This window comes from Pyrus communis, chromosome 1 (genome assembly GCF_963583255.1).
Source record: "Pyrus communis chromosome 1, drPyrComm1.1, whole genome shotgun sequence".
Classification (NCBI taxonomy): domain Eukaryota; kingdom Viridiplantae; phylum Streptophyta; class Magnoliopsida; order Rosales; family Rosaceae; genus Pyrus; species Pyrus communis.
In genome coordinates this window covers 34,810,387-34,835,256 of record NC_084803.1, presented here as the reverse complement: position 1 = coordinate 34,835,256, position 24,870 = coordinate 34,810,387, and the positions used below count along the sequence as shown (strand labels likewise).

Below are 24,870 nucleotides of genomic sequence, written 5' to 3'. Positions count from 1 at the left end.
TACTTAAGGAATCGAAAATACCATTCCAACTTGCAGCCCTAATCAAATACAATTGTTCTTGTTTATTAAGAAAAATCACTATCGCTTTTCTTGTCAAAAACAAAACCAAAAGTAGTTGTTTGTTATTCAACCTTTCGAAATGAGGCAGGCCACGGTGGCTGTTTGATTCAGCCGCTTCAGAAGAAGCCAAAAAAGGGGTGGGTACGGGACGTAACGCATCCGAGTTGAAAAAAAGGATCCTTGAATCTTGACCGGTGGCGTAACTGGCGCGGAGAGACGACGACTTGAGTACGACGACTTGAGACGAACGCCAGCAATGGCCAAACAAGCAGACACGAATTCGCATAAATTTGCAAAAAGTCGTTGCCAAACTTTATATTTTATTGGCTGCCCGAAGATTCAAGCGTACAAATGGACCCCAACAGGTCTAAAATTCAAAAGAAAATTCAAACCTGTTTCTCTTTCGAAATTCCACCTATAAATTCTCACCGTCTCTCTCATTCACAATCAGCTTCGTCACCACTTCCTCTCTAAAAACGCAAAGAGAAGAAATGAAGAGCCGAAGCTCCAAGAAGATCTCCGCAACATGGATTCCCATCTTCTGCATCCCTGCTTTCCTTCTGGGGATGCTTATCACCGGCAGGTAACATTTCCAGCTTACCCAAGTTATGGGTTTTTGTTCAATTGCAATCTCTCTCTCTCTCTCTCCCTCTCTAGCTTTTAGTGCTGAAACGAATTATGGGTTTTGGATTTTTGATGGTAGCAGAATGTGGGCAGCACCTGAATCCAACGGTCAGCTAATTTCGATTCGTCGCCAAGAGCAAGAGCTTCAAATCGTCTCCGAAGATTGGGCAACTAAGAAGGTGGTCATTTTAATTAATTGCTCTTTAATTACATACCCTTTTGGTTAAAATTTGACTATTCTTTAAGAACAGATTTGTTGCTATTTATAGAAGCATGGACATGATAAGAATGTGATGGACGAAATCTACAAAACCCATGAATCAATTCAGTGAGTGCAAACACTTGAGCTCTTGTATTTTTTTTTTTTTTTTTTTTTTTTTTTTTTTTGGACTAGGGATATTTTGTTTTTGTTGGGGTTGTATGAATTTGTACTTTGTACTGAAAATTTGGCTACTTTCTTGTGACTTTTGCGGGGCGTGCCAGATCTCTAGACAAGCAGATGGCGTCGATTCAGATGGAATTGGCGGCAGCTCGGAGTTCACAGGAGATGGGGGACTCCGGTGGCTCCACCTCCAACTCGCAGTTGTCCAAGGATAATTCGACGAGAAAGAAAGCGTTTATTGTTATTGGAATTAATACTGCTTTTAGTAGTAGAAGGAGGCGAGATTCAGTTAGAGAGACTTGGATGCCTCAAGGTACTATAAGCTATTTATTCTACTTTATAAGTGTAAACAAGATCTTTTGTTTCTGTGGGCCTGCTTGCTGAATATGTCTGAATTGTTCGCCAGGGGAAAAGCTACTGCAGTTGGAGCGCGAGAAGGGGATAGTTATCCGTTTTATGATTGGCCACGGGTATGGAAAAGTTACATTTAGATCATCAAATTACAGCCTATGAAGTGAAATTTGATGAGGCAATTTTGACATATGCATGTGCTCGTCTCCCATGAAATTTGATACTTCTACTTCATAGATAGTAGAATATTGTTTGGATAAGGCAGTACTCCTCTAACATGGCTAAGTAATTAAGTGAATTTATTCATATAGTTGCTCTGTGGTGTGGTAAAATGTCCGGTAACAATAAACTGCTCATTTAGCAGTAACACGTTCTGCAGCACATGCCACCCTTTAATTTTAAGTCATAACTTAGAAATTTAGGCATGCAGCTTAGTTCACACTTGTTCTTTTGGTAACCTAAAACATTTTTATTGACCAAAAAAAAAAACAAACTAAAACATTTTACCACATTAAGGGCTGGTTTGGTATTGTTGTGCTTTGTGAAAAAAAGCCGGTTTTTCAAAGCTAGGTTTTGCAGCTTCTTGTTTTTGGCTTTTTTTCATCCAAAACTGTGAAAAGAAGCTGAAGCTGAGTGTTTACCAAACACAAAAACAGCTCCCAGCTTTTTTTGATAGCAGCTTTTTTCAGAATCACCTCAGTACCAAACCAGGTCTTAATATGATCTACTCGTAGCTCATTTTTGTGGGTTTGTTCTGCATCGGACGTTCCTCTTACTTCAGTTTTTATCAACATTCAAGATATTGAGACTTGCAACTTAGTTCTTCATTTTTTTATTTTTGCTAATGTTATCGTATACTGGTTGCTGTGTGTCCTACTGGTAATGTTGGGCCTCATATTGTGTCTAACCATTCTGATGTAACAATGACGTGCCAATTTTTTTCTTGTGCGAAAAGAATGAATATGGAGGATAAAGGATAAATTATATGTACGAATAGATGCCATAGCATTCCTATTTCTTCTAACCATAGTACACAACGCTAGGATACTTTATTGGATGGTGTTCTGTTTTCTTTCTGAAACTGACCTGAGTGGTATCTGCCTCATTCGTACAGTGCAACATCCAACAGCATTTTAGATAGAGCCATTGATTCAGAAGATGCTCAACATAATGATTTCCTCAGGCTGGTAAGAGAACGGACATAAAATTTTGTATATGTGTAACTACTGTTAAGACAATTCAGTAAGGAATTCGGTCTCATTCTTGTTTTGCACTTTAGGAACACGTTGAAGGTTATCATGAATTGTCTGCCAAAACGAAAATTTTCTTCACCACAGCAGTTGCACAATGGGATGCTGATTTTTATGTCAAGGTGGATGATGATGTACATGTCAATTTAGGTATGCACCGCTGCTGCATTTCTTTATCTCTAACTATTACAATTTGTTACCAAGGATGAGTGCCTTACATGCTTTGCTTGCAGGTATGCTAGCTACAACTCTTGCCCGTCACCGTTCAAAACCTAGAGTCTACATTGGGTGTATGAAATCTGGACCTGTTCTTGCCCAAAAGTAATTGTCCTGATGCATTTATAACAATGAGAGATAATGTTACTCTTCAAGTTATATGGGCCTTCAGGGAGGAGATATTGATCTTTTTATGTTTCTTTACTCTCTAGGAATGTGAAGTACCATGAACCAGAGTATTGGAAGTTTGGAGAGGAGGGAAACAAATACTTCCGGCATGCAACTGGACAGATTTATGCAATCTCAAGGGATCTTGCTACATATGTCTCCATTAACCAGTAAGGATACATCAGTTCATCTTTTCTATTTCTTCAAATATAAGTAATATTAACCTTGTCTGTTACTACATTTAGCATCTTGTACTAGATTTTGAGACTTGAAATATTTGTGTTGGAGATAGGAAATGCATTGTATGGTTGACCTGCGTCAGCAAAAATACTCTAAAATAGAAAATAAAAGAAAAACAAGTCTGGATTTGTCTTTAACCTTTAAAAAATGTTTTGTCAAGGGTATGAAATTGCAAAAATATGAGAATTGATACCTCAGATATGGATCTGAATCAAATTAATGGCCTGAAAGCAGCGGTGTTGTCAGTTCTCACCCTCTGCAGGTCTAAACGGGATTAATTCATGGGTTCATATTTAATAAAATCTGCAAGTTTTTAAGTTGGTAACTATGGTTTTAAAATTTTCACGTGTTACTTTTTGCAAGACATGATAGAGTTCTGGGACATCCTGTTTTTTATTGCAGGCCCATATTACATAAGTATGCCAATGAAGACGTGTCGCTTGGTTCGTGGTTTATTGGTCTTGAAGTCGAACACATTGATGAACGCAATATGTGCTGTCGTACTCCACCAGGTACTGTTTTGTGAAACAAATATGTTATTAGTGAAGGTTTTGCATCCAAATCTAAGGAGGAAAAAACAAAGAAATGTAGTTTGGTATTAGCAATGGCATTTGGTGCATGTTTGCAACGTATAAATTTCATAATTTTGTCCATTGCTGAGGTATTTATAGTTTAGTTGAATGGTCTGCAGATTGTGAGTGGAAGGCACAGGCAGGTAATATGTGTATTGCATCATTTGATTGGAGCTGCAGTGGTATTTGCAAGTCGGTGGAAAGGATTAAATCTGTTCATGAGAAGTGTGGTGAAGGTGATGCAGCTGTTTGGAGTTCGTTAATCTAAATCGGAGCACGTTGTATCAAGTGCAGCCCACAATCTTCTTGTGGTGAAGGGGATGCAGCTGTTTGGATACTTCTGATTGTAAATATGTGTGGAGGGTAAAGGGGTTTTTATACAAATTGAGTTAGGATCGAATTGTTTTCTTCTGATGTGGGAGTCAGTTGTAGCCCGAGCAGAAGCAGTAACATTTTCAATTGATGTTGTATTGTATCCTTCCATTTGTGTAATACAAAACACAGAAAATATACTCCCCTCATCCCAATCCCTTCACTTCCTACTCACATCATCTTAGCCACCAATTTCTCCATCCAAACAGACCCTAAGGTACTCAACATGTGTCAAGAGATACCTTAGACCTTGTAATTTCTATTGTCATGATGAGTAAGTGTACTAAATTTGCAGACCAAACGAGGTGTCATCAATACGAAATTAACATGTTAATCAACACTTAAGTAATAGTCAACTATCAACTTTCATATCATGTAGTTTACAAAAATTAGTTTATAAATTTAGTCTCTCTAGCATTATCTGTTATGATTTAAGTCTTGTAAAGGGCCATGAATAATCATTTCGCCTTCGGTTTTTAGACTTTGTTTTCTGTTTTATTTTTTAAATTAAAATTCGTTTACTAATTACTTTTCCTTTTCAAAGAAATAAAAGTTGAGAAATACAAATAAACTATTTTTTGGAGACGATTTATTTTTATTTTTTATAGATGTTAGATAGCTAATGACATGATTTGAACTCACGCCGTCATATAGGAACTCAACACATTTCCATCATTATGGTAAATAGCCACTTGCAAACGTAGACGGTTGATTGGTATTATTGCTCGACAAAATGAAATTAAAATAAAGTGACGATTGAAAAAAATTACCAAAAATAAAAATAAACACAAAATATAGAACGCGCACAATTTCCAACCCTTGGGTTAAAACCTAAAATTTTTAATCCAGAAACAGTTTTTCTCCAATCCTTCTAGATTAAATTTTTAGCTCGAGATTAAAAAAGAATGAATTTAGGATAATTTTTTCCTTAAAGTAACTTAAAAAATATATATATATATTATGTAGATTATCCAAATTAAATTTAATAAATATTTTAACTTAAAAAAGTTTAGATTCTGATAAATATTAAAAAATTATTAAACTGATACCATGAAACTCGTAGAACACTATGAAACAATATGAAACACAAAAAATAAAATTTAATTACTTTAGCCATTAGATTTGAATTTAACCTATTAGAATTATTATTATTTTTTTTTTAGCTTTGGATTTGATCACATTAGATATTAACAATTGAATTCAATAAATTTATAAATATATAATTAAAAAATCCCGAACAACTACATTTGCCCTAAAAATAAATTCTGATTTAAAATTCATATTTACTTCAAGAGTTAGTGTAAACTAAGGTAAATTTAGAACTTAAAATCTAAGTTTTCTCATCCTCCGTTGGAGTATGTGTGAGAGCTGAAGATTTACGAAGTTAACTTTTTGGTTAATTAACTTTGGGTATTATGTTCTTTTGTCTGATAAATCAATTCCTGCATCGGCTCCTTCGCAAATGAACTAGCAATTGGCTTTCCCAAGTAAAAGCACTCTGCTCTCCAGCTCTCTTTCTCTCATCATCGCCGCTGAGCGGAGATTTCGGAGCCATCGGACGGCAGATAATGGAGAACACCGACGTGTTCTTAGGACTGCAGGACTTTCTGGAACGCATGCGTCAACCGTCGGCCGCCGATTTAGTCAAGTCTATAAAAAGGTGAAACGAATTTTGGATTCCGATTGTTCATTTCACGCTTTGTTTGTGTAGTGATAATCTCTAATTCCAGTAGTTGAGAATTTGAGTGTTAGCAAAGATGGTTGATGTTCATTTTGTTTTTACTGAATTGGATTGGATTGGATTGATTTGGATTGAATTGGATTGGACTGGATTGCAGCTTCATAGTGTCGTTTTCGAACAATGCTCCTGATCCGGAGAGGGACAGCGCCGCAGTGCAGGACTTCTTTGCCCGGATGGAAATTGATTTCAGGGCTCATCCACTTTGGGCTGGCTGTTCAGAGGAGGAGCTCGACGGCGCCGGCGAAGTGAGTTTCAACTTTGAGCTTGAATTTGACATTGAATTTTGTCCCGATTTGTTTGATTTTACAAATCCAACATATTGCATTTAAGTTTGGCTAACCATAAAATGTTTTGGTTATTAATTGGTAATTTTTCTTTTGTGGCTTTCTGTTATATGTAGGGGCTGGAGAAGTATGTTATGACGAAGTTATTTCCTCGCGTATTTGCTTCACTTCCAGATGATGTGAAACTCGATGAGCAACTGTATGAGAAGATGGCTTTAGTACAACAGTTTATTCGGCCGGAAAATTTGGACATTAAGCCCACCTTTCAAAATGAGACTTCATGGCTGGTGAGTAGAGGACTACCCATATGAAATATGTATTAATGAAGTGTCTTTGTATACTCATTACATTGATATATAGTACATATATCACATAGGGGTAATTTGTTTGAGGTCACAAAATCTTTTAGCATTAGGGTTGAATCAATCAAACATTTTATGCTTTAAAGAGAGGTTAATGAAGAGAAATTTTAGCATGTGGTATTCGCCCTGGAGATTGTTTTTATTGAATATACTTCACGAGGAGAATTGGGTTCAATTTATACTAGAAAATAAAATGACGATTGACCTATGCCGAAATATGAAATTATTGATTGACCTAAACCAAATTTCCTATATCAGATATGCATAAATGAAGTACATTCATATAAACATGGGCATGGATCTCAATCGAGATGTATTGATTTGCATATGAGCCATCTATATTTGTTAATAGGTCCTTGTTTAAGTGCCTTTTTAGGGAAAACTTATGTCCCACAAAAATAATTTTATAATTTCCACCTTTCATAATGATTGCAGTATGGAATTTAACAATGAACCAATGAATGCACGAAAAAGTTTAGTACGATCTGATTGTTGAGCACATGTTGACAGTTATTAAAAAGGAAATAATCAGGATATTAGGGGGCTTGCCATTTTCACTTCCCCTTTACAGTTCCTCCTAGATAAGTGAACTCACTGTCTTTTCATGTTTGGGGTAATTAATGTGTCTTAGTTTCTCTAATTTGTAATTCAACTTTGTTTTCCTTAGGGCCGTTTGATAACCATTTAATCTTTTTTTGCTGGAGATTTAGGGAAAGCATATGTGAGAAATAGGAATGGAGAAGGATGTAGGGAGGTGGTGGGAGGGAGGAGGGAGAAACGAAAGAGATTATATGAAAACTGTAACTTGACTGTAAAAACAACTTAATATTATCTTCCTTTTTTTATTCTTTTTTTTTTATTTTTTTTATTTTTTTTTTTTTTTTTGTAGTTTTCAATTTGTGTGTTACTCCATACACATTTCTTCAACCACCCTTTTTTTCGCCCTTCTTCATTCCTCCTTTCTCTGACATTCTTTTTGCTCCATGTATAGCACCAAAATGAAAACTAAAAACTGAAATGAAATGGTTATCAAATGGCCCTTAGGTTTTATTGTTTTCATGAGAATGCACATGGGACATTGTTGAATCATAATCTATTGTTTCTGAATCCTGTGTACTTCGACTTAATTATTTGTTGCATACCTCTCAATAATCCTTACCATGGATTATTTTTGCTTCTATCTTTGCAGCTTGCACAAAAAGAACTGCAAAAGATCAATATGTACAAGGCACCGAGGGATAAGCTTGTGTGCATCCTTAATTGTTGCAAGGTTATTAATAACTTGCTCATGAAAGCTTCTGTTGCTTCCAATGAGAATCCCCCTGGAGCTGATGAATTTCTTCCTGTCCTAATTTATGTTACGTTAAAGGTAAGACTAACTTTTATAATGGCTTGAATTATTTGGTTAAACATTTACTTTTGATTCAGTACGTATTATCTTCTGTTCTAAATAAATCGTTGAATTATTATCCCTCTAGAAGGCAACATAGTATGTCAGGTTTACAAAGTTTCTTTTTTGTATTGATGCGGTGCAGGCAAACCCTCCACAACTGCACTTAAATTTATTGTATATACAAAGGTACAGGCGACAATCTCGATTAGTTGGTGAAGCATCCTATTTTTTCACAAACATGCTCTCCGTTGAATCCTTCATCTCAAATATTGATGCAAACGCCATTTCAATGGATGAATCTGAGTATGACAAGAACATGGAAACTGCTCGAGCACTTCTTTCTGGACTTTCAGCTGATCTGGACGGTCAGTATTCTCAAAAAGGTCAATTTGCAGGATATGGACATAGATCAGAATCATTGGAAACCAGACATCAACATCCGAATGCCAACATGGACCCAGTGGCACAATCCAGATCTTCTGAAACAAACTCCCGAGGGAAGAAGATACCCAATGAAAAAGATAACTCACCCTTTTCAAAAATTCCATCCCTTTCGGATTTGGAGAATAAGGGTGCAACGATCCTCGTAACCAATGATCAGGCGAACCAGGTTTTCTGGGAGTATCCATACTTGTTTGCGAATGCTGGTGACCTAACCATCAATGATGTAGAAGACCTTCTTAATAATTACAAGCAACTTGCATTCAAATATGTTTGTCTTTCTAAAGGGTTAGGCGTTACTGCTCCATCTCTTCCTTCTTACAATTCGCATACAGAGTTCCACCAGCATACTGAAACAGCAAAGCAACAGGAACTCTCTAGAGCTATAGAGCCGAATGATGAGACATCAAATGACACTGATACGATGGATGATGCTTTAAAGAAAGAGCCCCTTACTGATGATCAAAATTTGGAATCCTCATTGTCACAGGATCAAGAAGTTTCACCACAGAGTGGTACACATGAGGAGTACTCTCAATAGCAGCTCTACCAGGACATGTATTTTGCAGGAGTATGTTTTCCAGTGCAATCACCACCATCAGGGCCCCATTTCTCCTCTTTGCTGGCGCAGATGGAATATCGTCGTGGTTGGAAACGAGCGCTGTCATTTGTCCATTCTCGCCTCGTACTGGTCAAGATTTTAGGTAGAAGTGAGGAGCTTGGACTTTGAGTTTGGGAATACGTCAAATTGCATTTGTATGAAGATGGAAAATATATACAACTCTCAGGAATCGGGGTGCAACAGTGTATGCTTGCGGGCACTCGTAATCTTACGCATGTAGCAGTACAATGATCCTGAGCCACGCTGCCCTGCTGGAGACAATCAAATGAGATTTTCACCGTAGTTGCACCTTGCTATCCGTCATTAACGAGCAGAAATGTATGTTCTAACTTCGAAATATTTTTTGCAATTTACTATTCTCCACGGTTAAATAGGCTGCTGTAGGAGTTTAGTGTATGATGGAGTAGTATTTGACTGTGGCTTGATATTGTAGTTTGTCCAAAACGGAAAAAAATAATTTTGAGTTAAACTTTCTAATTTTCAATGCTGGTGAAAAATGTTAATCATGTGACAGAAGTACTCTTTAACATTCCGAGTCGAAATAAGTTTTGAATTCAGTGTAATGTCCGACGACGCCATCATCTCTGGCTGGCATGCCGTGCTACGGTGTGACTGTCTGTTGGGATGATCGTAGCCGTTGATGCATGTGGGGCCCACCACACGTCAACAGCTAGGAACTGTTTATGCGTGTTTTGGCGATTGATCGTTGCAAATGTATTGGCATGCCATGCTACGGTGTGAGTATCTTCTAGGATGATTGTAGCCGTTGATGCATGTGGGGCCCACCACACGTCAACAGCTAGGAACTGTCTATGCGTGTTTTGACGATTGATCGTAGCAAATGTATTCAATATTCCGAGTTGGAATAAGTTTGAATATTCTGCCTTAGATGACAATGTAGTGTGACTGTTTGACAGTTTGATAATTTGTCATTTTGGCATCGATGCCGACATTATGAATAAGATGTGGCATACAAACAAATGCAAGAACGCCGACTCTCGTCTCGTCTGGGTGACTGGGTCTGGTGGACGTGTTTCTGGGCCGTCACTCAGTCGAATGCGCAAAGTCAGGCGTCAAAACCAAATACCTTGAAAAATTGTACCAAATAATTACTGTTATTGTAGGTAAATCACATATATCCCTCCCCCTTTGAAACCAAACAGACAGCAATTAGGAAAGTTCAGATGTAAGATGTAATCTAATCGTATTTTTCACGTGCTGGTGTTGTGCCAAATCCCAATAGAAGGCCCTACATATTGACTTACCACTACATAATGCAAAGGAACTAAACCATTTGAAAAGAGCTATATATACCTGAGACAACATTATGTATATGTGTGTGTGTATTTAATAATTTACAAGTGTAGAGGTTTAATCAGTTATTATGGTTCGACACCCTTACTTATATCATTATATTTGCATTTGGAAGGAACGCAACAAAATTTTGGTGTTGTTGCCGAAGACTAATTTTAATCTCATGTGTCGAGCCGTAAGAACTGATTGGACCTCAACAAATTACTAATTTTATGTGAACCTTAACTAAACAATGAGAATAACCAGTTTAATTTGGTTTTTGACTTGATAACTAAAATAACTTTAAAATACAAGAAAAGGTAAAGATGAATAATAGATTGATTTAGAAATGATGGGAATGGGACTAGGGATATTGATTTCATCCATAAATTTGTTACTTGAATTACAATCGTATGTCTTGTATATGGATTTGTATATTGGTTTTTTGTAAGAAGAAGAAGATATTAAGTAGATATCTTGGAATTAGAAAATGCATGAACTTAGAAGACTGTATCTCTAATAGTTTAAAAAATATATAATGAATATAAAAAAAAAATTAAAAGTGGAGAAAAAATAATATTGGACTTAACATAATAACAATGTTAGTTTTTGGACCCAAATCTATTCTTTTTAATTAATGAGAAGGGAAGATTTAAATTTGAGACACATTTCAATGACGTGAAGTACAACTACACTAAGAGATAATATAAGGAGAAATTCTTCAACTATAATACCGACATGTGCGAGTGTTATGGTTTAGTATTTGCTCGTGTTATAATATGTGTTTATTTATCAATAATATATCTCAAATATAAATTCGGTGTCCACTCATTTTATACAACTTAAAGCTACTAGCATGATAATCCCTCTTCATTTGTAAGTTGAATGGCTTAGCAAGTTCGATACTTAATTATGATTCACCTCATACATGACTTAACTATTAGATAAAAACAATAATATTACAACACTTGAAAGTAACAAACCAATAATATTTCCAAGATATGGGTTATACGATCATACATCTTTTCGAGGACATTATTGAAGATAACACACCAATTCCTTGTTACTTTCCTTTTGTATATTGTCCGTTGGCGTTCATGTCATGCCTTCCCTTCAATAATGTTCGAGAGGAAGTAGAAACCATTCAGATCATAACATATAATACTTTGATGTCGATGTTTCTAAAGGACATAAAAATATAACTTGAGTTAGTGATATCCAGGACAACCAGTTTACAAACAAAAGCTTCCAAACCCTACTAAATACTAATAGGGTAGAGAGAAACTATTATGAAATGAATTTACCGTTACTGTAACATCTCAGATCAATAATATTATATTATATATAAATTTTTCTTCATACAACATAATATTATTAAATCAAGACGCCATGTTTTTCTCTCCGGACGTCGATTTCGGGATCTAGATGTGATCATCTTATGCAATTTGACCTGTCTGATTTCTCAATAGCCAGGCAGGCCAACTGGAAGTGGATCACCCTCCCTTCTTGTGCTTCACACCCCACTACAAAAGTTATAAAATATTACATAATATTTTGAGACAACCTTCAATTATACTGAATATTTCAAACTGGGGGTCCAAGAATCTTCATATTATAAAGATTAATGTCACATAGTTTTGAATATATTTATGTATTTATATCCTTTGCCATTGCATTTGGCCATTTACCTTTTTCCTGTTCTTTATACGTGTATATGTCATTGGCTTCTACCCATTTCTAAGGCCTTTTACTTTCTACAACACTTGCAAATGAGGGGTCCTTCCTTGCTCTTTGGTTCTTATAATATAAATCATGGTCCAGCTTGTTTCTTCATATTTTTTTTTGTATAGATCTTATATATAACATTGTTGATTTGGTCCTTATAAATCGTATTAACTTTAAAGTGGGATAGAGGAAGTTGTATATTGATGGTTTTTTCATATCTATAATAAGAGTTCGACTTTTGTCTCCTATGTTTTTCGTAGAATAAAAAATTTGAATGTTGATGAAATTGTAGCAGATAATAGACAACCAACTTCCATACCCAAAGTTTCAAAGATTTTGTTCTGATCTGATCCCACATAGACAATAATGTAAACCCTTTAAATTATGTAAAATCCTAATTATTGATAAATGTTATACAGTCTAGAATATCGTGTTATCTAATATTTTTTATACTTAACGAGGAAAGGAGATTCGAGCTTGATAATTTTAACATGTAATGCACTAGTATTAAGTCCTTAATTAACCGACCAAAAATCTTCGTTGAAAAACAAAATCAAAGTCGATTTTCTTAAGGCAATGTCAATGGTGATTGGTGATTGGTGATTGGTGATAGATAAGCATAATTGAGAATTGATGCGATGAACCTCTTTTTACAAGTGATATGGTCCCTGCAGTCCTACTACACTACTACACACCAAACACATAATAATGTCATGCATCTTAGGCCAAAGTGCCAACCAAGGGAGCTTGTTTGTTAAGATATGATAGAATTAGTGTACCAAATGCACCTTTCATGTGCCTCCCACGTTCTGTGGTGCATGGTTTGTCTGCTGAGATGTATGCAGCTCCTGCTTCTATTTCAGGTCTTCCCTGCACCTGATATGCATGTGCTTCAATTTTAAATCCCAAATGTTCAGCCAACCCAAACTCTCGTACAATACAAAATGGATTGTGAAAACGAAGACATATTATTAGCATTGAGTGATACGAAAAATGAATGTCTAAGATTGAAAATAAAAGATTTAAAAGTCGTGGAAATTAAATCTAATAGCTAATTAAACAACTGATAATACTAAGTGTCACGTAACATTAAAGTCACACCTGCAATATGAGAATAAGATTTTATTTATTCTTATGTTGCTATAACTATTGAAATAGTTTAGGATTCAATTCTTTTCATATACCATACTAGCTAGTTAGTAGATATAGACTTAACCAAGTTGGTTAGAGATTCTACATTTAAGCTAACATTATCCTTGCCGTTGTTTAGCTGAATTTATAATTAATGTAAATTATCTTATTGTTTGTCATATAATATATCAGTTAGATGGATGTACGTTTAAAAAAAATCAGGTTATACATGTTTGACAAATTGACACTAATCTAACTTACTTATCTTTACATTATCAAATTGTATAATTTTTAAATTTAAGATACTAGTTAATTATAGCCTACTAATTTTTTGTTGAGTATTTGGTTTACCGCAATTGCTTGAGTTCTCTTTAGCTGGCAGCTGGAGTTTTGACGAGTTTAATATTTTTAGATACCTTAAGTGAGCTTATCCTATGACAGATGATGCTCGTGATGCTGGCGCGATTCATGTTAAACAATTAATAACCAATCTTATTAGCATACTAATTTTGTGTTAATTATATATTCTTGTTGTGTTGAGCATGCACGGTTTGCCCCAATTGCTTGGAATTGTCTTCTGCTCACAGCTAGAGTTCTGACATGCCAGCTTAAGCAGAAAGTTACAAATTTAAATTTTCGTTGTTTTCTTTGTTGGTACTTTCTTGATCGATGCTAAAATTGGTTTCTTGAGTTATACAACAGCACCTATAAAACAAGAAAAAAAGGTTTCGGCTTCTCAAGGTTTATTTGCAATTTAAAAAGTTTATATGCTGCATTTTGAGTTAAAATTTAAACATAACGAGTGTATGATGATATTTTCAATGGAAGTGTGCAAATTTGAGACGAAAAAGTCACAATTGTATTTCATTTTACATTTTCGGAAGATGAAAATATGAGTTCTATCTCAACAGGGGAGATGTGCCCCATTTACTTTTATCTCTTAAACTAGCGAAGACCACCTTCTAAATATGTAAATTTATATTTTTATTTACATTATCCGGCCTAGATGACCATTTTACATCTCGTCGGTTAAAGAACCTTGCAACCAACAAAAAAACAAAAAACTCATTCCAAAGCATTTGGCATCTCCCGCTAATAAAACTACATATATATCATTTGAAAAGGTAAAAAATGCTTGCTACAGAGTAAACAGCACATCACAGTTTAATAATCTCGTTTCAACATGAAAAGAAGAAAACTTGAAAAGCATTAAACTATAATTAAAGTTTGATCTTCCAAATGCAAATGTGGGGAAATATGCATACAAAGAGAAACATAGGATTAATTAGCTTAATTAGTAGGAGCTTGGAAGAAGATTATGTAAAGTGAAAGTCATATATTTTTTGGGAACTATTAGTAGCACTTCAAAAATCTCATTCTACATTCCTCTGTATTTTTCTTTCTAATTATAGAAAGTCTGAAGTGCCAAATGAGATTTTTGAAGTGTTAATATCAATTCCTTTTTTTTTCTTTTTTTTTTTTTTTTTTTGGTAATTTATGGTAGTTGTTGCAGCCAAAAGTATGAAATGCATGCTTTGTAGTTTATAACAACAGAAGAGACCGCGGATTAAGTGGTTAATGGCCTTCGGGGTAAACGTGGTTCCACCTAATAATATATGCTCGACATTTTTAAGTGCGATTAGTTTGACCTTTGACTGCTTCAAGTATGCATAAGTCCCAATCAAAATATATATACACCAAAACTTAAGCAAAAGGTTTTTATGTCTTAGCATAGAAAACAGGTTTTCTTTTACAAGAATGATAGAGTGGTATTTTGTTGATCTTCCGAAACAAACATAGAGGTGCCAATTGGATACGTATATTGCTCTAGTAATCAAGAAATTGATTTGAAGTAAATTCACATAAATACACAACTACTGTAAACTCCTATATGGCTACCATATGCACGAAATTACATACGTCGCTGATACAAATCTGTCACAGAAAACGATAGACACAATAAATCTGTGCGGCGACCAGTTTACAGTTATTTTTCTATGGATAGGTCATAGGATTATTACTTACAAAACAAAATTTTTATATTTTCTTCAATTTTTTATATCATTTATTGATACATGATTGATATTTTTAGGGTGTATCTTAGATTTTACGTATTTAGTGTCGGACTAATTCAATCTTTAAAAAAGAACGAACATCGTGTAGAAAAGAATTTTGCAAGAAGAACAAAAACCATGATGAATGCATATATACAATGATGTGAGAAGTGGGAACAAAACTAGGGCTTTTGGCAATAAAAAAAAAAACCAAAGAGTAAAATAGACTCTTGAGTGTTGAGTAGTTTTGAGTAAATAAGTAGGTTATTTGGTTAACTTATTTTGGTGTTTATTTGTTTATGTTATAGGCTGCCCAAAGATTTAAACTTTAACCACCAAATCCAGATCAAGATTCAAAAGGAGACAAGGAGGAGGTCAGCCTATGATTTACGAAGCATAGCGTGTAGACTTGCCATCATGAATTGGTTGGGAATGGGATGGGATTGATAGAAGACGAAAAAGAGGTCTCCTTTTCACACCTTCATTTCATCACTTAATTAAGCACGCATACTCTCCTTCTATTCTTTTTACTGCCACAAGTTTTAAAGATTGGTCCTGACGTGACATGCATGCTTCGGTCTTGGGCTCTCCTTTCTGCCAGTCATTGTTTATGGGAATTGGAATGAGTCAACATAATTTTTTTTTTTATTTTAAAAAGTAAAATAAATAAAATAAAAGGATTAGTCTTGTTTTTCAAAAATACACATCGTTTTGTTTATCTCTACTAATTAATAAAACATTCATTGTTAATCAAAATTCTATGAAATTATCAATTTAACTCTCTAATTAAAATAGAACATGAATAAGAAATATGGGGTAGAAATGTAATTTCACACAATCAAATTTTGTTTTTTTTTCAAACCCTCATCTACATATAATCCTAATATATCTCTAATTAAAAAATAAATAAAAAAAAACCTTAGCACTCTCAAATTCTCTATCACTCTCTTCATTTCTCATTCTATTTCAAAAACAAAAATAAAAAATTTCCTCGCACACTTTGTTATGTCCATATGCTAATATTTGACAATATCATGTGTGACATCCCACATCACCCAGGGGTGTGATCCTTAAATGTATATTCTCATCTCTACCTAGCACGAGGCCTTTTGGGAGCTCACTGGCTTCGGATTCCGTAGGAACTCCGAAGTTAAGCGAGAAGGGGGCTAGAGCAATCCCATGATGGGTGACCCACTGGGAAGTTGCTCGTAAGTTCCCAAAAACAAAACCGTGAGGGAATGGTAAGCCCAAAACGGACAATATCGTGCTACGGTGGTGGAGCGGGCCCGGGAAGTGATCCGCCCCGGGCCGGGATGTGACATCATGCCCTTTTCTCTCCAGACTCGGAAATTTTGAAATACCATAAAGACCTCCTCAAATTTTATAAAAATACGTTAGGAAGATTAATTTACAAATTAAATTATGTGTAATCAATAGGAATAATATATAACACTGCCTTCCTCTCTCTGCCTCTTCTTATTCATTATCCTCTCTCTCTCTCTCTCTCAAGCTTCAGTTTCAGTTTCGTTCAGAAGCTAAACAGTGGGCTCCAATGACAAGTGAATACAACCGCTTCCGCCACCGCCACCGCCACCGCCACCACCACAACCACCATCAGAATCTGCATATGCATAATCATCAGACAAGCACATTCTTGCCCATGTTATGTTCGAGACCATCCATCAAAGATGTGAGCCTTCCAAAGTCTGCATCCGTAAAAGATGAACCTTTGTCCCCAAGAATCAGTTGCACGGGCCAAGTGAAAAGAAGCAACAAAGTCAGTGGCTTTCCAACCCCTCTCACCACTCACAGACTACTCACCCTCTCCTCCAACCCTAATTCCAAGTACAATATTATCAGCAGCCCCAACAACCACCTCAAGTACTCCAAGCTCAAGAAACTCTTCTCTGGCAAAAACCTAAACAACCCTAATGCCGCCGCCGCTGCTACCTCCACAACAGCCACTACAAACACCACCACAAGATGTAGTAGAAGGCAAGTGATTGTGAATAGTAACAATGGTGGAAGTGGGCCCCGGATTAGTAACGGTCATGATTGTGTTGCGAATATTAACCTAGTGGATTTGGATCCTCCTCTGCCTGTGATCAAGAGGGTGCACAAGAAGCCTGCTGAAGAACAAGAAGAAGAGATGAACAGTCTTTGGAAGAGGAGATCTGGTGGGGTTGAATTGAAAGGTTTGCAGCTTAAACAGATTCACCATCCTAGGCACCTAAATCAACCCATTACTGTTTAATTTCATGGGTAAAAATTTTTTAAAAAAAAAATCCAAAAGGGGAGTGAAAAAATTTGCTGTACATGTTTTTGTTTTAGATCCCAATTTTGGATATATTGTTTGATTGGTTATTCACTGTTCCAACGAGTAATGACATATTATTAAGACTAATTGTCGAGCTGATATTGTTTAGTTATTCGTGTTAATTAATCTAATGCTTATTTATTTGAATTAGTGACAAACCCCAACATATGATATTCTTAATTAGGAAGGTCTCTCACCTTTCTTTTGTTTTCTCCTTTTTTTTTTTCATATTAAAGCACGAATCTTATACGGAAAATAAATTACTAAGTCGCATAATCGTGTTACGTTGTCACTACAAAAATTACTCCGAATCGCCGAGGTAAAAAGCCAGATCCACACAAGTTGAAGAGAAGAGCCAAATCCACACAAGTCGAACGATGTTTGTTTACAGAAATTGAAGTTACTGTTCCTCGTAAGTGTGTTGTCTCGAAGATTTGGACGGTGAAATTTACTATTTACTTTTACAGAAAAGACTAGGATTGTGGAAGTAGGATTTTCTCCTCTATTTTTTTTTCATTTCATTTTCTTTTTTTTTTATTTGAATGATTACGGTTAAATTACGTTAACATCTTATATTAATTTTGTTTATGGAGAGATAAAATGAGAAGTGTGAGAAAAAGGAAGGAAATGAAAGGAAAATAAGAGGAAAAATAATTCTACTCCGAATTGTGGTGGCAGCTCCATCTTCCGTGTTGGGATGCTGCCACGTTGACAGGGGGTTGGCGATGCCCCGAAGTCATGGTGGGGACATGGCAGTGCCGTTGTATAAAGGGCGCTCCACATGCACAGTTTTCATGTGCAACAACAAGACATAGTATTCATATCCTCACCCCAATCAAATCCTTTCCCAAAATGAACACTCGTCATGTTATAGGAACGAGTCAACACAATGCCACTATGTGATCAACGAACGATTACTCAGTCTAGGACATGTTTTGAATCCGGAATGCCCTAGAAATTCAAAAGCACTTCTCACAGAATTCGATAAAATGTGTAGAGATACTTTTGACTACGTTTGACATAAAAACATGGATCCAAGAAACCACTAGGACATTTTACAAGTACTTCTAACATAACACAAAAGTATTATCTGTTTTCTTGAATGATAAGTAGAAATTAAAACAACAAACAATTTGCATTTAAGATTTTTCATAGAATGCTATGGTATGGCTCAACATAAATAAGAGAGCAACTTATATAGAACGAGTTCATCGCACGTGACGTTCCAATCTTATATGTTTGAAAAATATACACATTATTTTATTGACAGAGAACGCTATCGTAACAGTTAACTTGTTACATAGTCCAAAAACAGAGCTAATTTGCAAACTTTGAGTCACAAGTACATGGTTGGTTGGCAACCCACCGACAAAAATAAAAAATTATAATTGCCCTTACCCTTGCATGTGCAGCAAAGTAAACCCAAAAAGGAAAACAAAAGAGAGAAACAATCAGCAGATTAATGCATCCATTACCAGGTCCATACCAGTGAATGTTGTCGATACACATTGTTACAAGCGACAATATTGCCCTAAGCAAGTTATTCATGTCAACAACACAAGCCATTCAAGTTCAAATCCTGTTTTGATGCCTAAATCTATATTTATATAAGCAGGAGCAAGTTTACAGATTTTGATTGACACGGACTACGTAAGATCACCCTTGTTCTTTATACGGCGTCCAGATCAGTTTGCTAACATCGACTTCCAGGCCCCCACGACCGGCTGCTTTTAGATGCCGATCCAGGACCTTTGGGTCTGCACAGATGACATGCTGCCCCTTCCTGTACTGTATCAATTCAAGACTCTGAAGGGTGTTCAATATGTCCTCTGCCTTGATGGCTGTCATGTCACTAAGCTCCTGCATGGCACAAAACATACGATATGTTTCAAAAAAACTAAGCAAAACCATATGGCATCAGATAGTGATATGATAAACCTTTTCCCTTTTTTACTTTCCACCGTGATTGTCATACATATTTTTTACTTTCCAAGCGTCTATGCACACTATTAGGTATCTCTACTAGTTGAAATACAAACCCACACTAAAGGGTGCTTAAATTGTCCGAAGATAAATCCAGTATGCAAACTCTAAGTATTTGGGTTTACTTCATATCGTGCAAAATCCCATTCAGAGGTTGTGGATAATTGGTTGGTCTAATCATTAGTAACAACTTCCATGCAAAGCGCAAAACACTTCAACCATTATCAGCATATAGAGTTAAGCAGCAATTATACGATGGGTGGACAATCTTTGGTTTAACTAAGGACTTGGAGATGCTCACCTTGATTGAAATATTTCCCTTGTGCTTTTTCAAAATGTCTAGAAGCACCCGGGTCCAGTACCCTCTATAACTCAGCAATCCTAGGTCAGAGAGGGGTCTTTCAGGCGTGCCAACTTTACCTTCTTTCTTTGAGAGTTCATATGCTGCATCATGTTTGATAACATTAGTAACTGTTACTGGCAAAAATAATCCATATAAGGATAAATAACACAAGCAAATCATAAAAGTTGACATCAGTCCAAAAATTGATCTCAATGATTGACAGAAGGCAAGACTTGTCGTATGAGGCCTATTATACACCAGAGTCAGCAGCAGTCTATTCATCAGATTAACCCATTATGCTTACAGCAGTGCACTTACTGCATAAGTATGTGTACCCCTATTGGCTCAATTCTATATGAAACTTAAAAGTTCTTAGGGACACGAAGTGACACAACTGATCGCATGATGTGGGAATAGTTAGATAGCAGGTTTATCCCCTAGGCAATGACCAAAGTGCTCCATGTTATTTATATGAAGGCTTGGAAGATTCAGTATAGAGAACAGTTGGATACCAGGTTATAGAATCCATGAATACAATTAGAGGCCCTTTAATTTCTTTGCAAGAGAAGATTTATATGGAAAAGCAACTGCAAATATACAGATATGAAGGGAATTTGAGGTTTGCAGTTCTTCTACTTGATCAATTTCTTACTACCAAAACAATTGGGTAGTTAGAGAGCTTTAGATAGTACTATACAGTATATATAATGAAATTTTGGCCTAGTACAGTCTTCCACAATCTACAACTGCATCTCATTGCAGGACTATAGAAGGATATTTTAAAAACTTTAATGGGGCATATACCTATAATAGATGTCTGTCTACAATGGTACAACACAATTCAAAAATATTGCAAAGACTATCATAGTAAAGTCAGAAATTGTCTAGACAGAACAGAGACACAGGAAATACGCCAAAACAAATAAACAAAGTAAGTGCAGAGCTTACAAAAGGCAATCAAAAATTTTCCATAGCCTTTTCTTTGATATGGAGGAAGGGTGAGTATACATGCCAAGTTATAAGATTCCTCTGAATGTTTTTCCTGCATCACAATAAATCACATAATTAGATATATTGACGTTTTAAGATAACACAGAGATAAACCAAGGCAAAATAATCAAACAAAAAACTGGAAATACAGAAAATTCTTCAGTCACTTCAGAACCATAAGAACACTTTCATATGTCTAATTTTGCAACATGGGAGAACAGACAAATTCTAATTTTATACCAACTGGAACTTGTATCCAAATGCTAATTTAGCACCTCATAATCAAAAGTTTATTACAAATGAAATAAAACCTGGTTTCACTTTTAAATCCATGAGCAGCATAAACCAAGTCATATATACACACAATAACAGATATTCAGAAGTTTCTTTGAGTCATTAGAAAGGCCATATATAACTCAAGGTAATAAAAGGTATAAAACTTCAAGGTAATGCAGAAAGAAATCGTAAAAACGATGTTACAGTATCAGACTAAAGTTGCACAAGGGAAGCAAGCAGGCTACAAACACATCCATTACTCATTCAATAAAAAAGTTCACACGGAAAGATGATACTTCATGAATTGAATTCTAATACAATTTTTTCTTGCTTCTTCAATGTAAAAAGATAAGGACAGTAAAAATATTACCTTGGAAAAATATCCAACCATATGGCATCCACGATCATCACATTCACATAAAATATAAAACAGAAAGAGGTCAACATCATAATACAGGGTCTTGTGATCAAGAAACAATTTCGCCAAATAACAAAGATTCTGCCCATAAACCTTGTTCTTTTTGCCATCAACCTGATTCAATACATTTAAGCAAAAAAAAAAGTCATAACAGCCACAAACTCAATACTGAACACGACAAAAAGATCTAAAGACTTGCAGAAGGAAAAAAAAAAAAAAATGCATAAAAACAGAATATACAATGAGAGAGTTCTTTATTTTCAAAGCAGAGTCAACTTCAAATTGCAACTTTTGAAACGACATAACTTCAGAAAATTAACAAGGTTTTCTTTTGAAACCATCACGGAGATGATGTGCACAAAATATGCAACTAACCTCAAACATAGAAAGTGTACCACTTCGGTATATCTCATCACCAGGGGGATGCTTGAGATCGCATTTCCTCTACATATGCAAACAGAAAAATATATAAGTTAGTATGTTAATAACGGAAACAGTCAACTACAGTAAATTAATCATGAATGAAAGATATTCCAGGTTCACTACAGCATAAACTATTCACAAGAAAGCTACAGTTAGAAAGGGAAAAAAATTTGAGGCACAGCTCACCATATGCCTTTGAAGCTGTTCTTTGCGCTTCATGAAATTGAGGCAGAACTCACAAAAGTACAGCTTCAAAGAGTCATTATATTCTGGTGGAAAGGGGGAGAAGTACCATGTCTCAATTTCATATCTTCCAAGTTCTATGGTTGCTATATTTTTCACTTTTGTAAACTCTTCATGTTCACGCAAGCTGGCAGCATCAAGTTCCTCATGGCCCTATAGAATTGTAGGAACACCTTTAGACCATAAATTTACAAAATCTGAAACATCTTCAAATAAATGCACAAGCATTTGGCGAACCTAACTAATGCCCTTCCTCATATAAAACCCCACTGTCACTATAAAGTAAGGTCAAAACCTTTTACACAAAAGACTTAGCTAGGTTGTCGTTGAGTATGTTGTGCACATGTGTACCCAAATTTGTGTGTGTGTGTGTGTGTGAGAAAGAGAGAGAGGCATAAGAATTGATTCAATTGAGAAACATGAATGATCTAGACTATTAAATTCAGTTGTCAGTCAAAAGTGATGGATACAAGGGCACTATGTTTAAACAACAGGGATATGCAGCAAGCAAAACAAGAACAAATAATTATTCTATTCAGTGCATACCTCTACATGTGTCTCGTCGATCTTCCGCTTCTGATGACGAGTCATTTTCAAGCTTGTAACCTAAGGAACCGATACATGTGAAATATTAGCATAGGATATTTTGAAACTATAAAGGTATGATACAAGCAAATGAAGGGGAAAATACAGGTCATCTTCATAAATAGCAGGATTTTCTTATCACAATCCTAAACATTATCACTAAGGAAAATGCTTGGAAATTCAAGAAGGGTTGACAATGAGGAACAACGCATTACCTTGTCCTCCACTTTCTCATCAACTACAGCCTCTACTGAATCAAGATCCAGTTGGTCAAGTTTCACCCACTCATCAAGCCTCCTATTGACTGACACAAGGAACAAACATAACAACAGCATCAGAAAAAATATTTCATTGAGAATTGAGATCATAACTGAATAATTTAATTACATCACAGTATAAGACGTGGAAAACTAAGTAAATAATCACCTGATGGGGCTTATCCAAAAGTAAATTTTTATAACAGTTCTGCAATCAGTAAGCTAATTACCCTCTTCTACTAATGATGTATAAAAAATAGATTTTCCATGATATCGAACGCTGACTTTTACGAGAATCAAACAACAAAATGAACACATAGAAATGACTTCATAAAAAAAGTTTTGTGTCTGTGTGTGACTCATGATTAATCCTACCTCATGAAATCCCTTGCACCAAGTTTTTTATATATTTTTTGTTGGCCTCACAATCCTCCATCATCAACATAAAACATATCCCATTAACAGGACGAACATACGTTTAGCAACTACCTTTTCATCATCGTAGAAAATGTACAGTCATATTACTCCTCAAGTTTTTCTTAGCAAACCTATAATGCTCATCATTTTATGTCACTCTACATTGTAACGTATCACTTTGTCAATTTCTCTACTACCTCGACATTTTAAAAGATTATGCCGCGGACTTGAAGGAAAGTTGTCATTTCACCTACACATCAACCCTATGGAGCCCTAATCCCAAATTTGATTCCTGGCCCAGTTGAAAACTCAGCAAGTTTCCAAATTTAAGGTGTCTATCAAATTATCAATACAACCAGCTAACCCGGACGGCATACTAGCAAAAAAGACACTCTAAATTCAGATAAACGACAGAAATTAAGAGAAATCAAACCCTAACCCTAATTCGCAAATTGAGCAGGCAACGAGGAAATTGATCTTACACTCAGTGTAGTGGACGTAATACTCGTAGTCGTTGGGCCCACCGCAATGCACTCTCCGTCGTTCGATGACCTTCACGGGGTGGTACTTGTTGTCCCTCCACCGGCACATGACGCGCGTGCCGACCTCCAAAGGAAGCATCGATGACTTTCGCTTTTTCATAAATTCCGACTCCGGCGTCATTTCGTTGGCCGAAGGTTGGTATCCATCGCCGGCCTGAGGCTTTCTATCGGCGTCGCATGTGGCGGTGGCCGGGTTAGTGGTGGCAGAGCCGTTCTCCGCACTAGGCGGTGATCTTATCGAACCCATTAAGTCCGTTCGCCAAAAGAAGCTCTGGTAATGTTGGCACCAAATTTTATTAGACCCGGGATTAACAGGGAAAGGAATGGGCCGGATAACATGGGAATAAGGGCCACGGACATTCCTACACGGTAGGCCCGGGCATAATAAACCGAAAACCGTACTCGGACCGAACCGGAAATAAACCGGTCAGTTCGGTACAGAATGCAAACCCTTTTTTTTTGTATTTCAGTTTGGCATCAATTCGCCCTTGATACCGAACCGAACCCAAACCGAACCCAATTATTCTTGGTTTTTTTTTTTTTTTTTTAATTTGTAAGCTACATGTTTTATGAACCCGGTATATCAATCGTCATAACAAAAATACATGAAAACTATTTCAAGCATCAAACCTCTTGAAACAATGATACTTAATGAATCTAATCGTATTCACAAGATACATAAAAAATCTCTCATGTTGTATCCTTGGTACTTTAAATAAAATTCAAGTAACAAACGAATTGTCTTAGTGAGGTGAAGTTGCTCTTAAGGATAACGGATTCCACATGGAAAAGTTA

At 35.9% G+C, this 24,870-nt stretch overlaps 4 protein-coding genes across 8 annotated transcripts; 3 read left to right on the top strand and 1 right to left on the bottom strand.

Annotated features, from left to right (window-relative positions):
- Positions 1-483: 483 nt before the first annotated feature.
- On the top strand, positions 484-4,714 carry LOC137739011 (beta-1,3-galactosyltransferase 7-like). 5 transcript variants are annotated; one of them, XM_068478507.1, is made up of 11 exons: positions 484-643; positions 767-863; positions 954-1,012; positions 1,168-1,379; positions 1,473-1,536; positions 2,532-2,604; positions 2,697-2,817; positions 2,901-2,988; positions 3,096-3,221; positions 3,694-3,803; positions 3,983-4,714. In XM_068478507.1, the coding sequence occupies exons 1-11, from the start codon at positions 552-554 to the stop codon at positions 4,129-4,131; spliced, it is 1,191 nt and encodes a 396-aa protein (XP_068334608.1). In that variant the 5' UTR covers positions 484-551; the 3' UTR covers positions 4,132-4,714. The 5 variants fall into 5 exon arrangements, with proteins under 5 accessions (XP_068334608.1, XP_068334602.1, XP_068334594.1 ...); XM_068478501.1 differs by having other exon boundaries at positions 767-866; XM_068478493.1 differs by having other exon boundaries at positions 504-643; positions 764-863.
- An 874-nt stretch (positions 4,715-5,588) lies between these two features.
- Positions 5,589-9,360, top strand: LOC137748601 (vacuolar protein sorting-associated protein 9A-like). The gene is made up of 5 exons (XM_068488772.1): positions 5,589-5,895; positions 6,074-6,221; positions 6,377-6,547; positions 7,812-7,991; positions 8,158-9,360. The coding sequence occupies exons 1-5, from the start codon at positions 5,804-5,806 to the stop codon at positions 8,995-8,997; spliced, it is 1,431 nt and encodes a 476-aa protein (XP_068344873.1). The 5' UTR covers positions 5,589-5,803; the 3' UTR covers positions 8,998-9,360.
- A 7,419-nt stretch (positions 9,361-16,779) lies between these two features.
- Positions 16,780-17,801, top strand: LOC137719111 (uncharacterized protein At1g76070). Its single transcript, XM_068458401.1, has one exon. The coding sequence runs from the start codon at positions 16,834-16,836 to the stop codon at positions 17,533-17,535; it is 702 nt and encodes a 233-aa protein (XP_068314502.1). The 5' UTR covers positions 16,780-16,833; the 3' UTR covers positions 17,536-17,801.
- A 1,238-nt stretch (positions 17,802-19,039) lies between these two features.
- Positions 19,040-24,366, bottom strand: LOC137736466 (histone acetyltransferase of the MYST family 2-like). Its single transcript, XM_068475734.1, has 9 exons — positions 24,016-24,366; positions 23,075-23,163; positions 22,821-22,880; positions 22,218-22,427; positions 21,984-22,052; positions 21,561-21,722; positions 20,873-20,966; positions 19,883-20,025; positions 19,040-19,458 (listed from the first exon to the last, which is right to left on the bottom strand). The coding sequence occupies exons 1-9, from the start codon at positions 24,320-24,322 to the stop codon at positions 19,255-19,257; spliced, it is 1,338 nt and encodes a 445-aa protein (XP_068331835.1). The 5' UTR covers positions 24,323-24,366; the 3' UTR covers positions 19,040-19,254.
- Between the last annotated feature and the right edge of the window lie 504 nt (positions 24,367-24,870).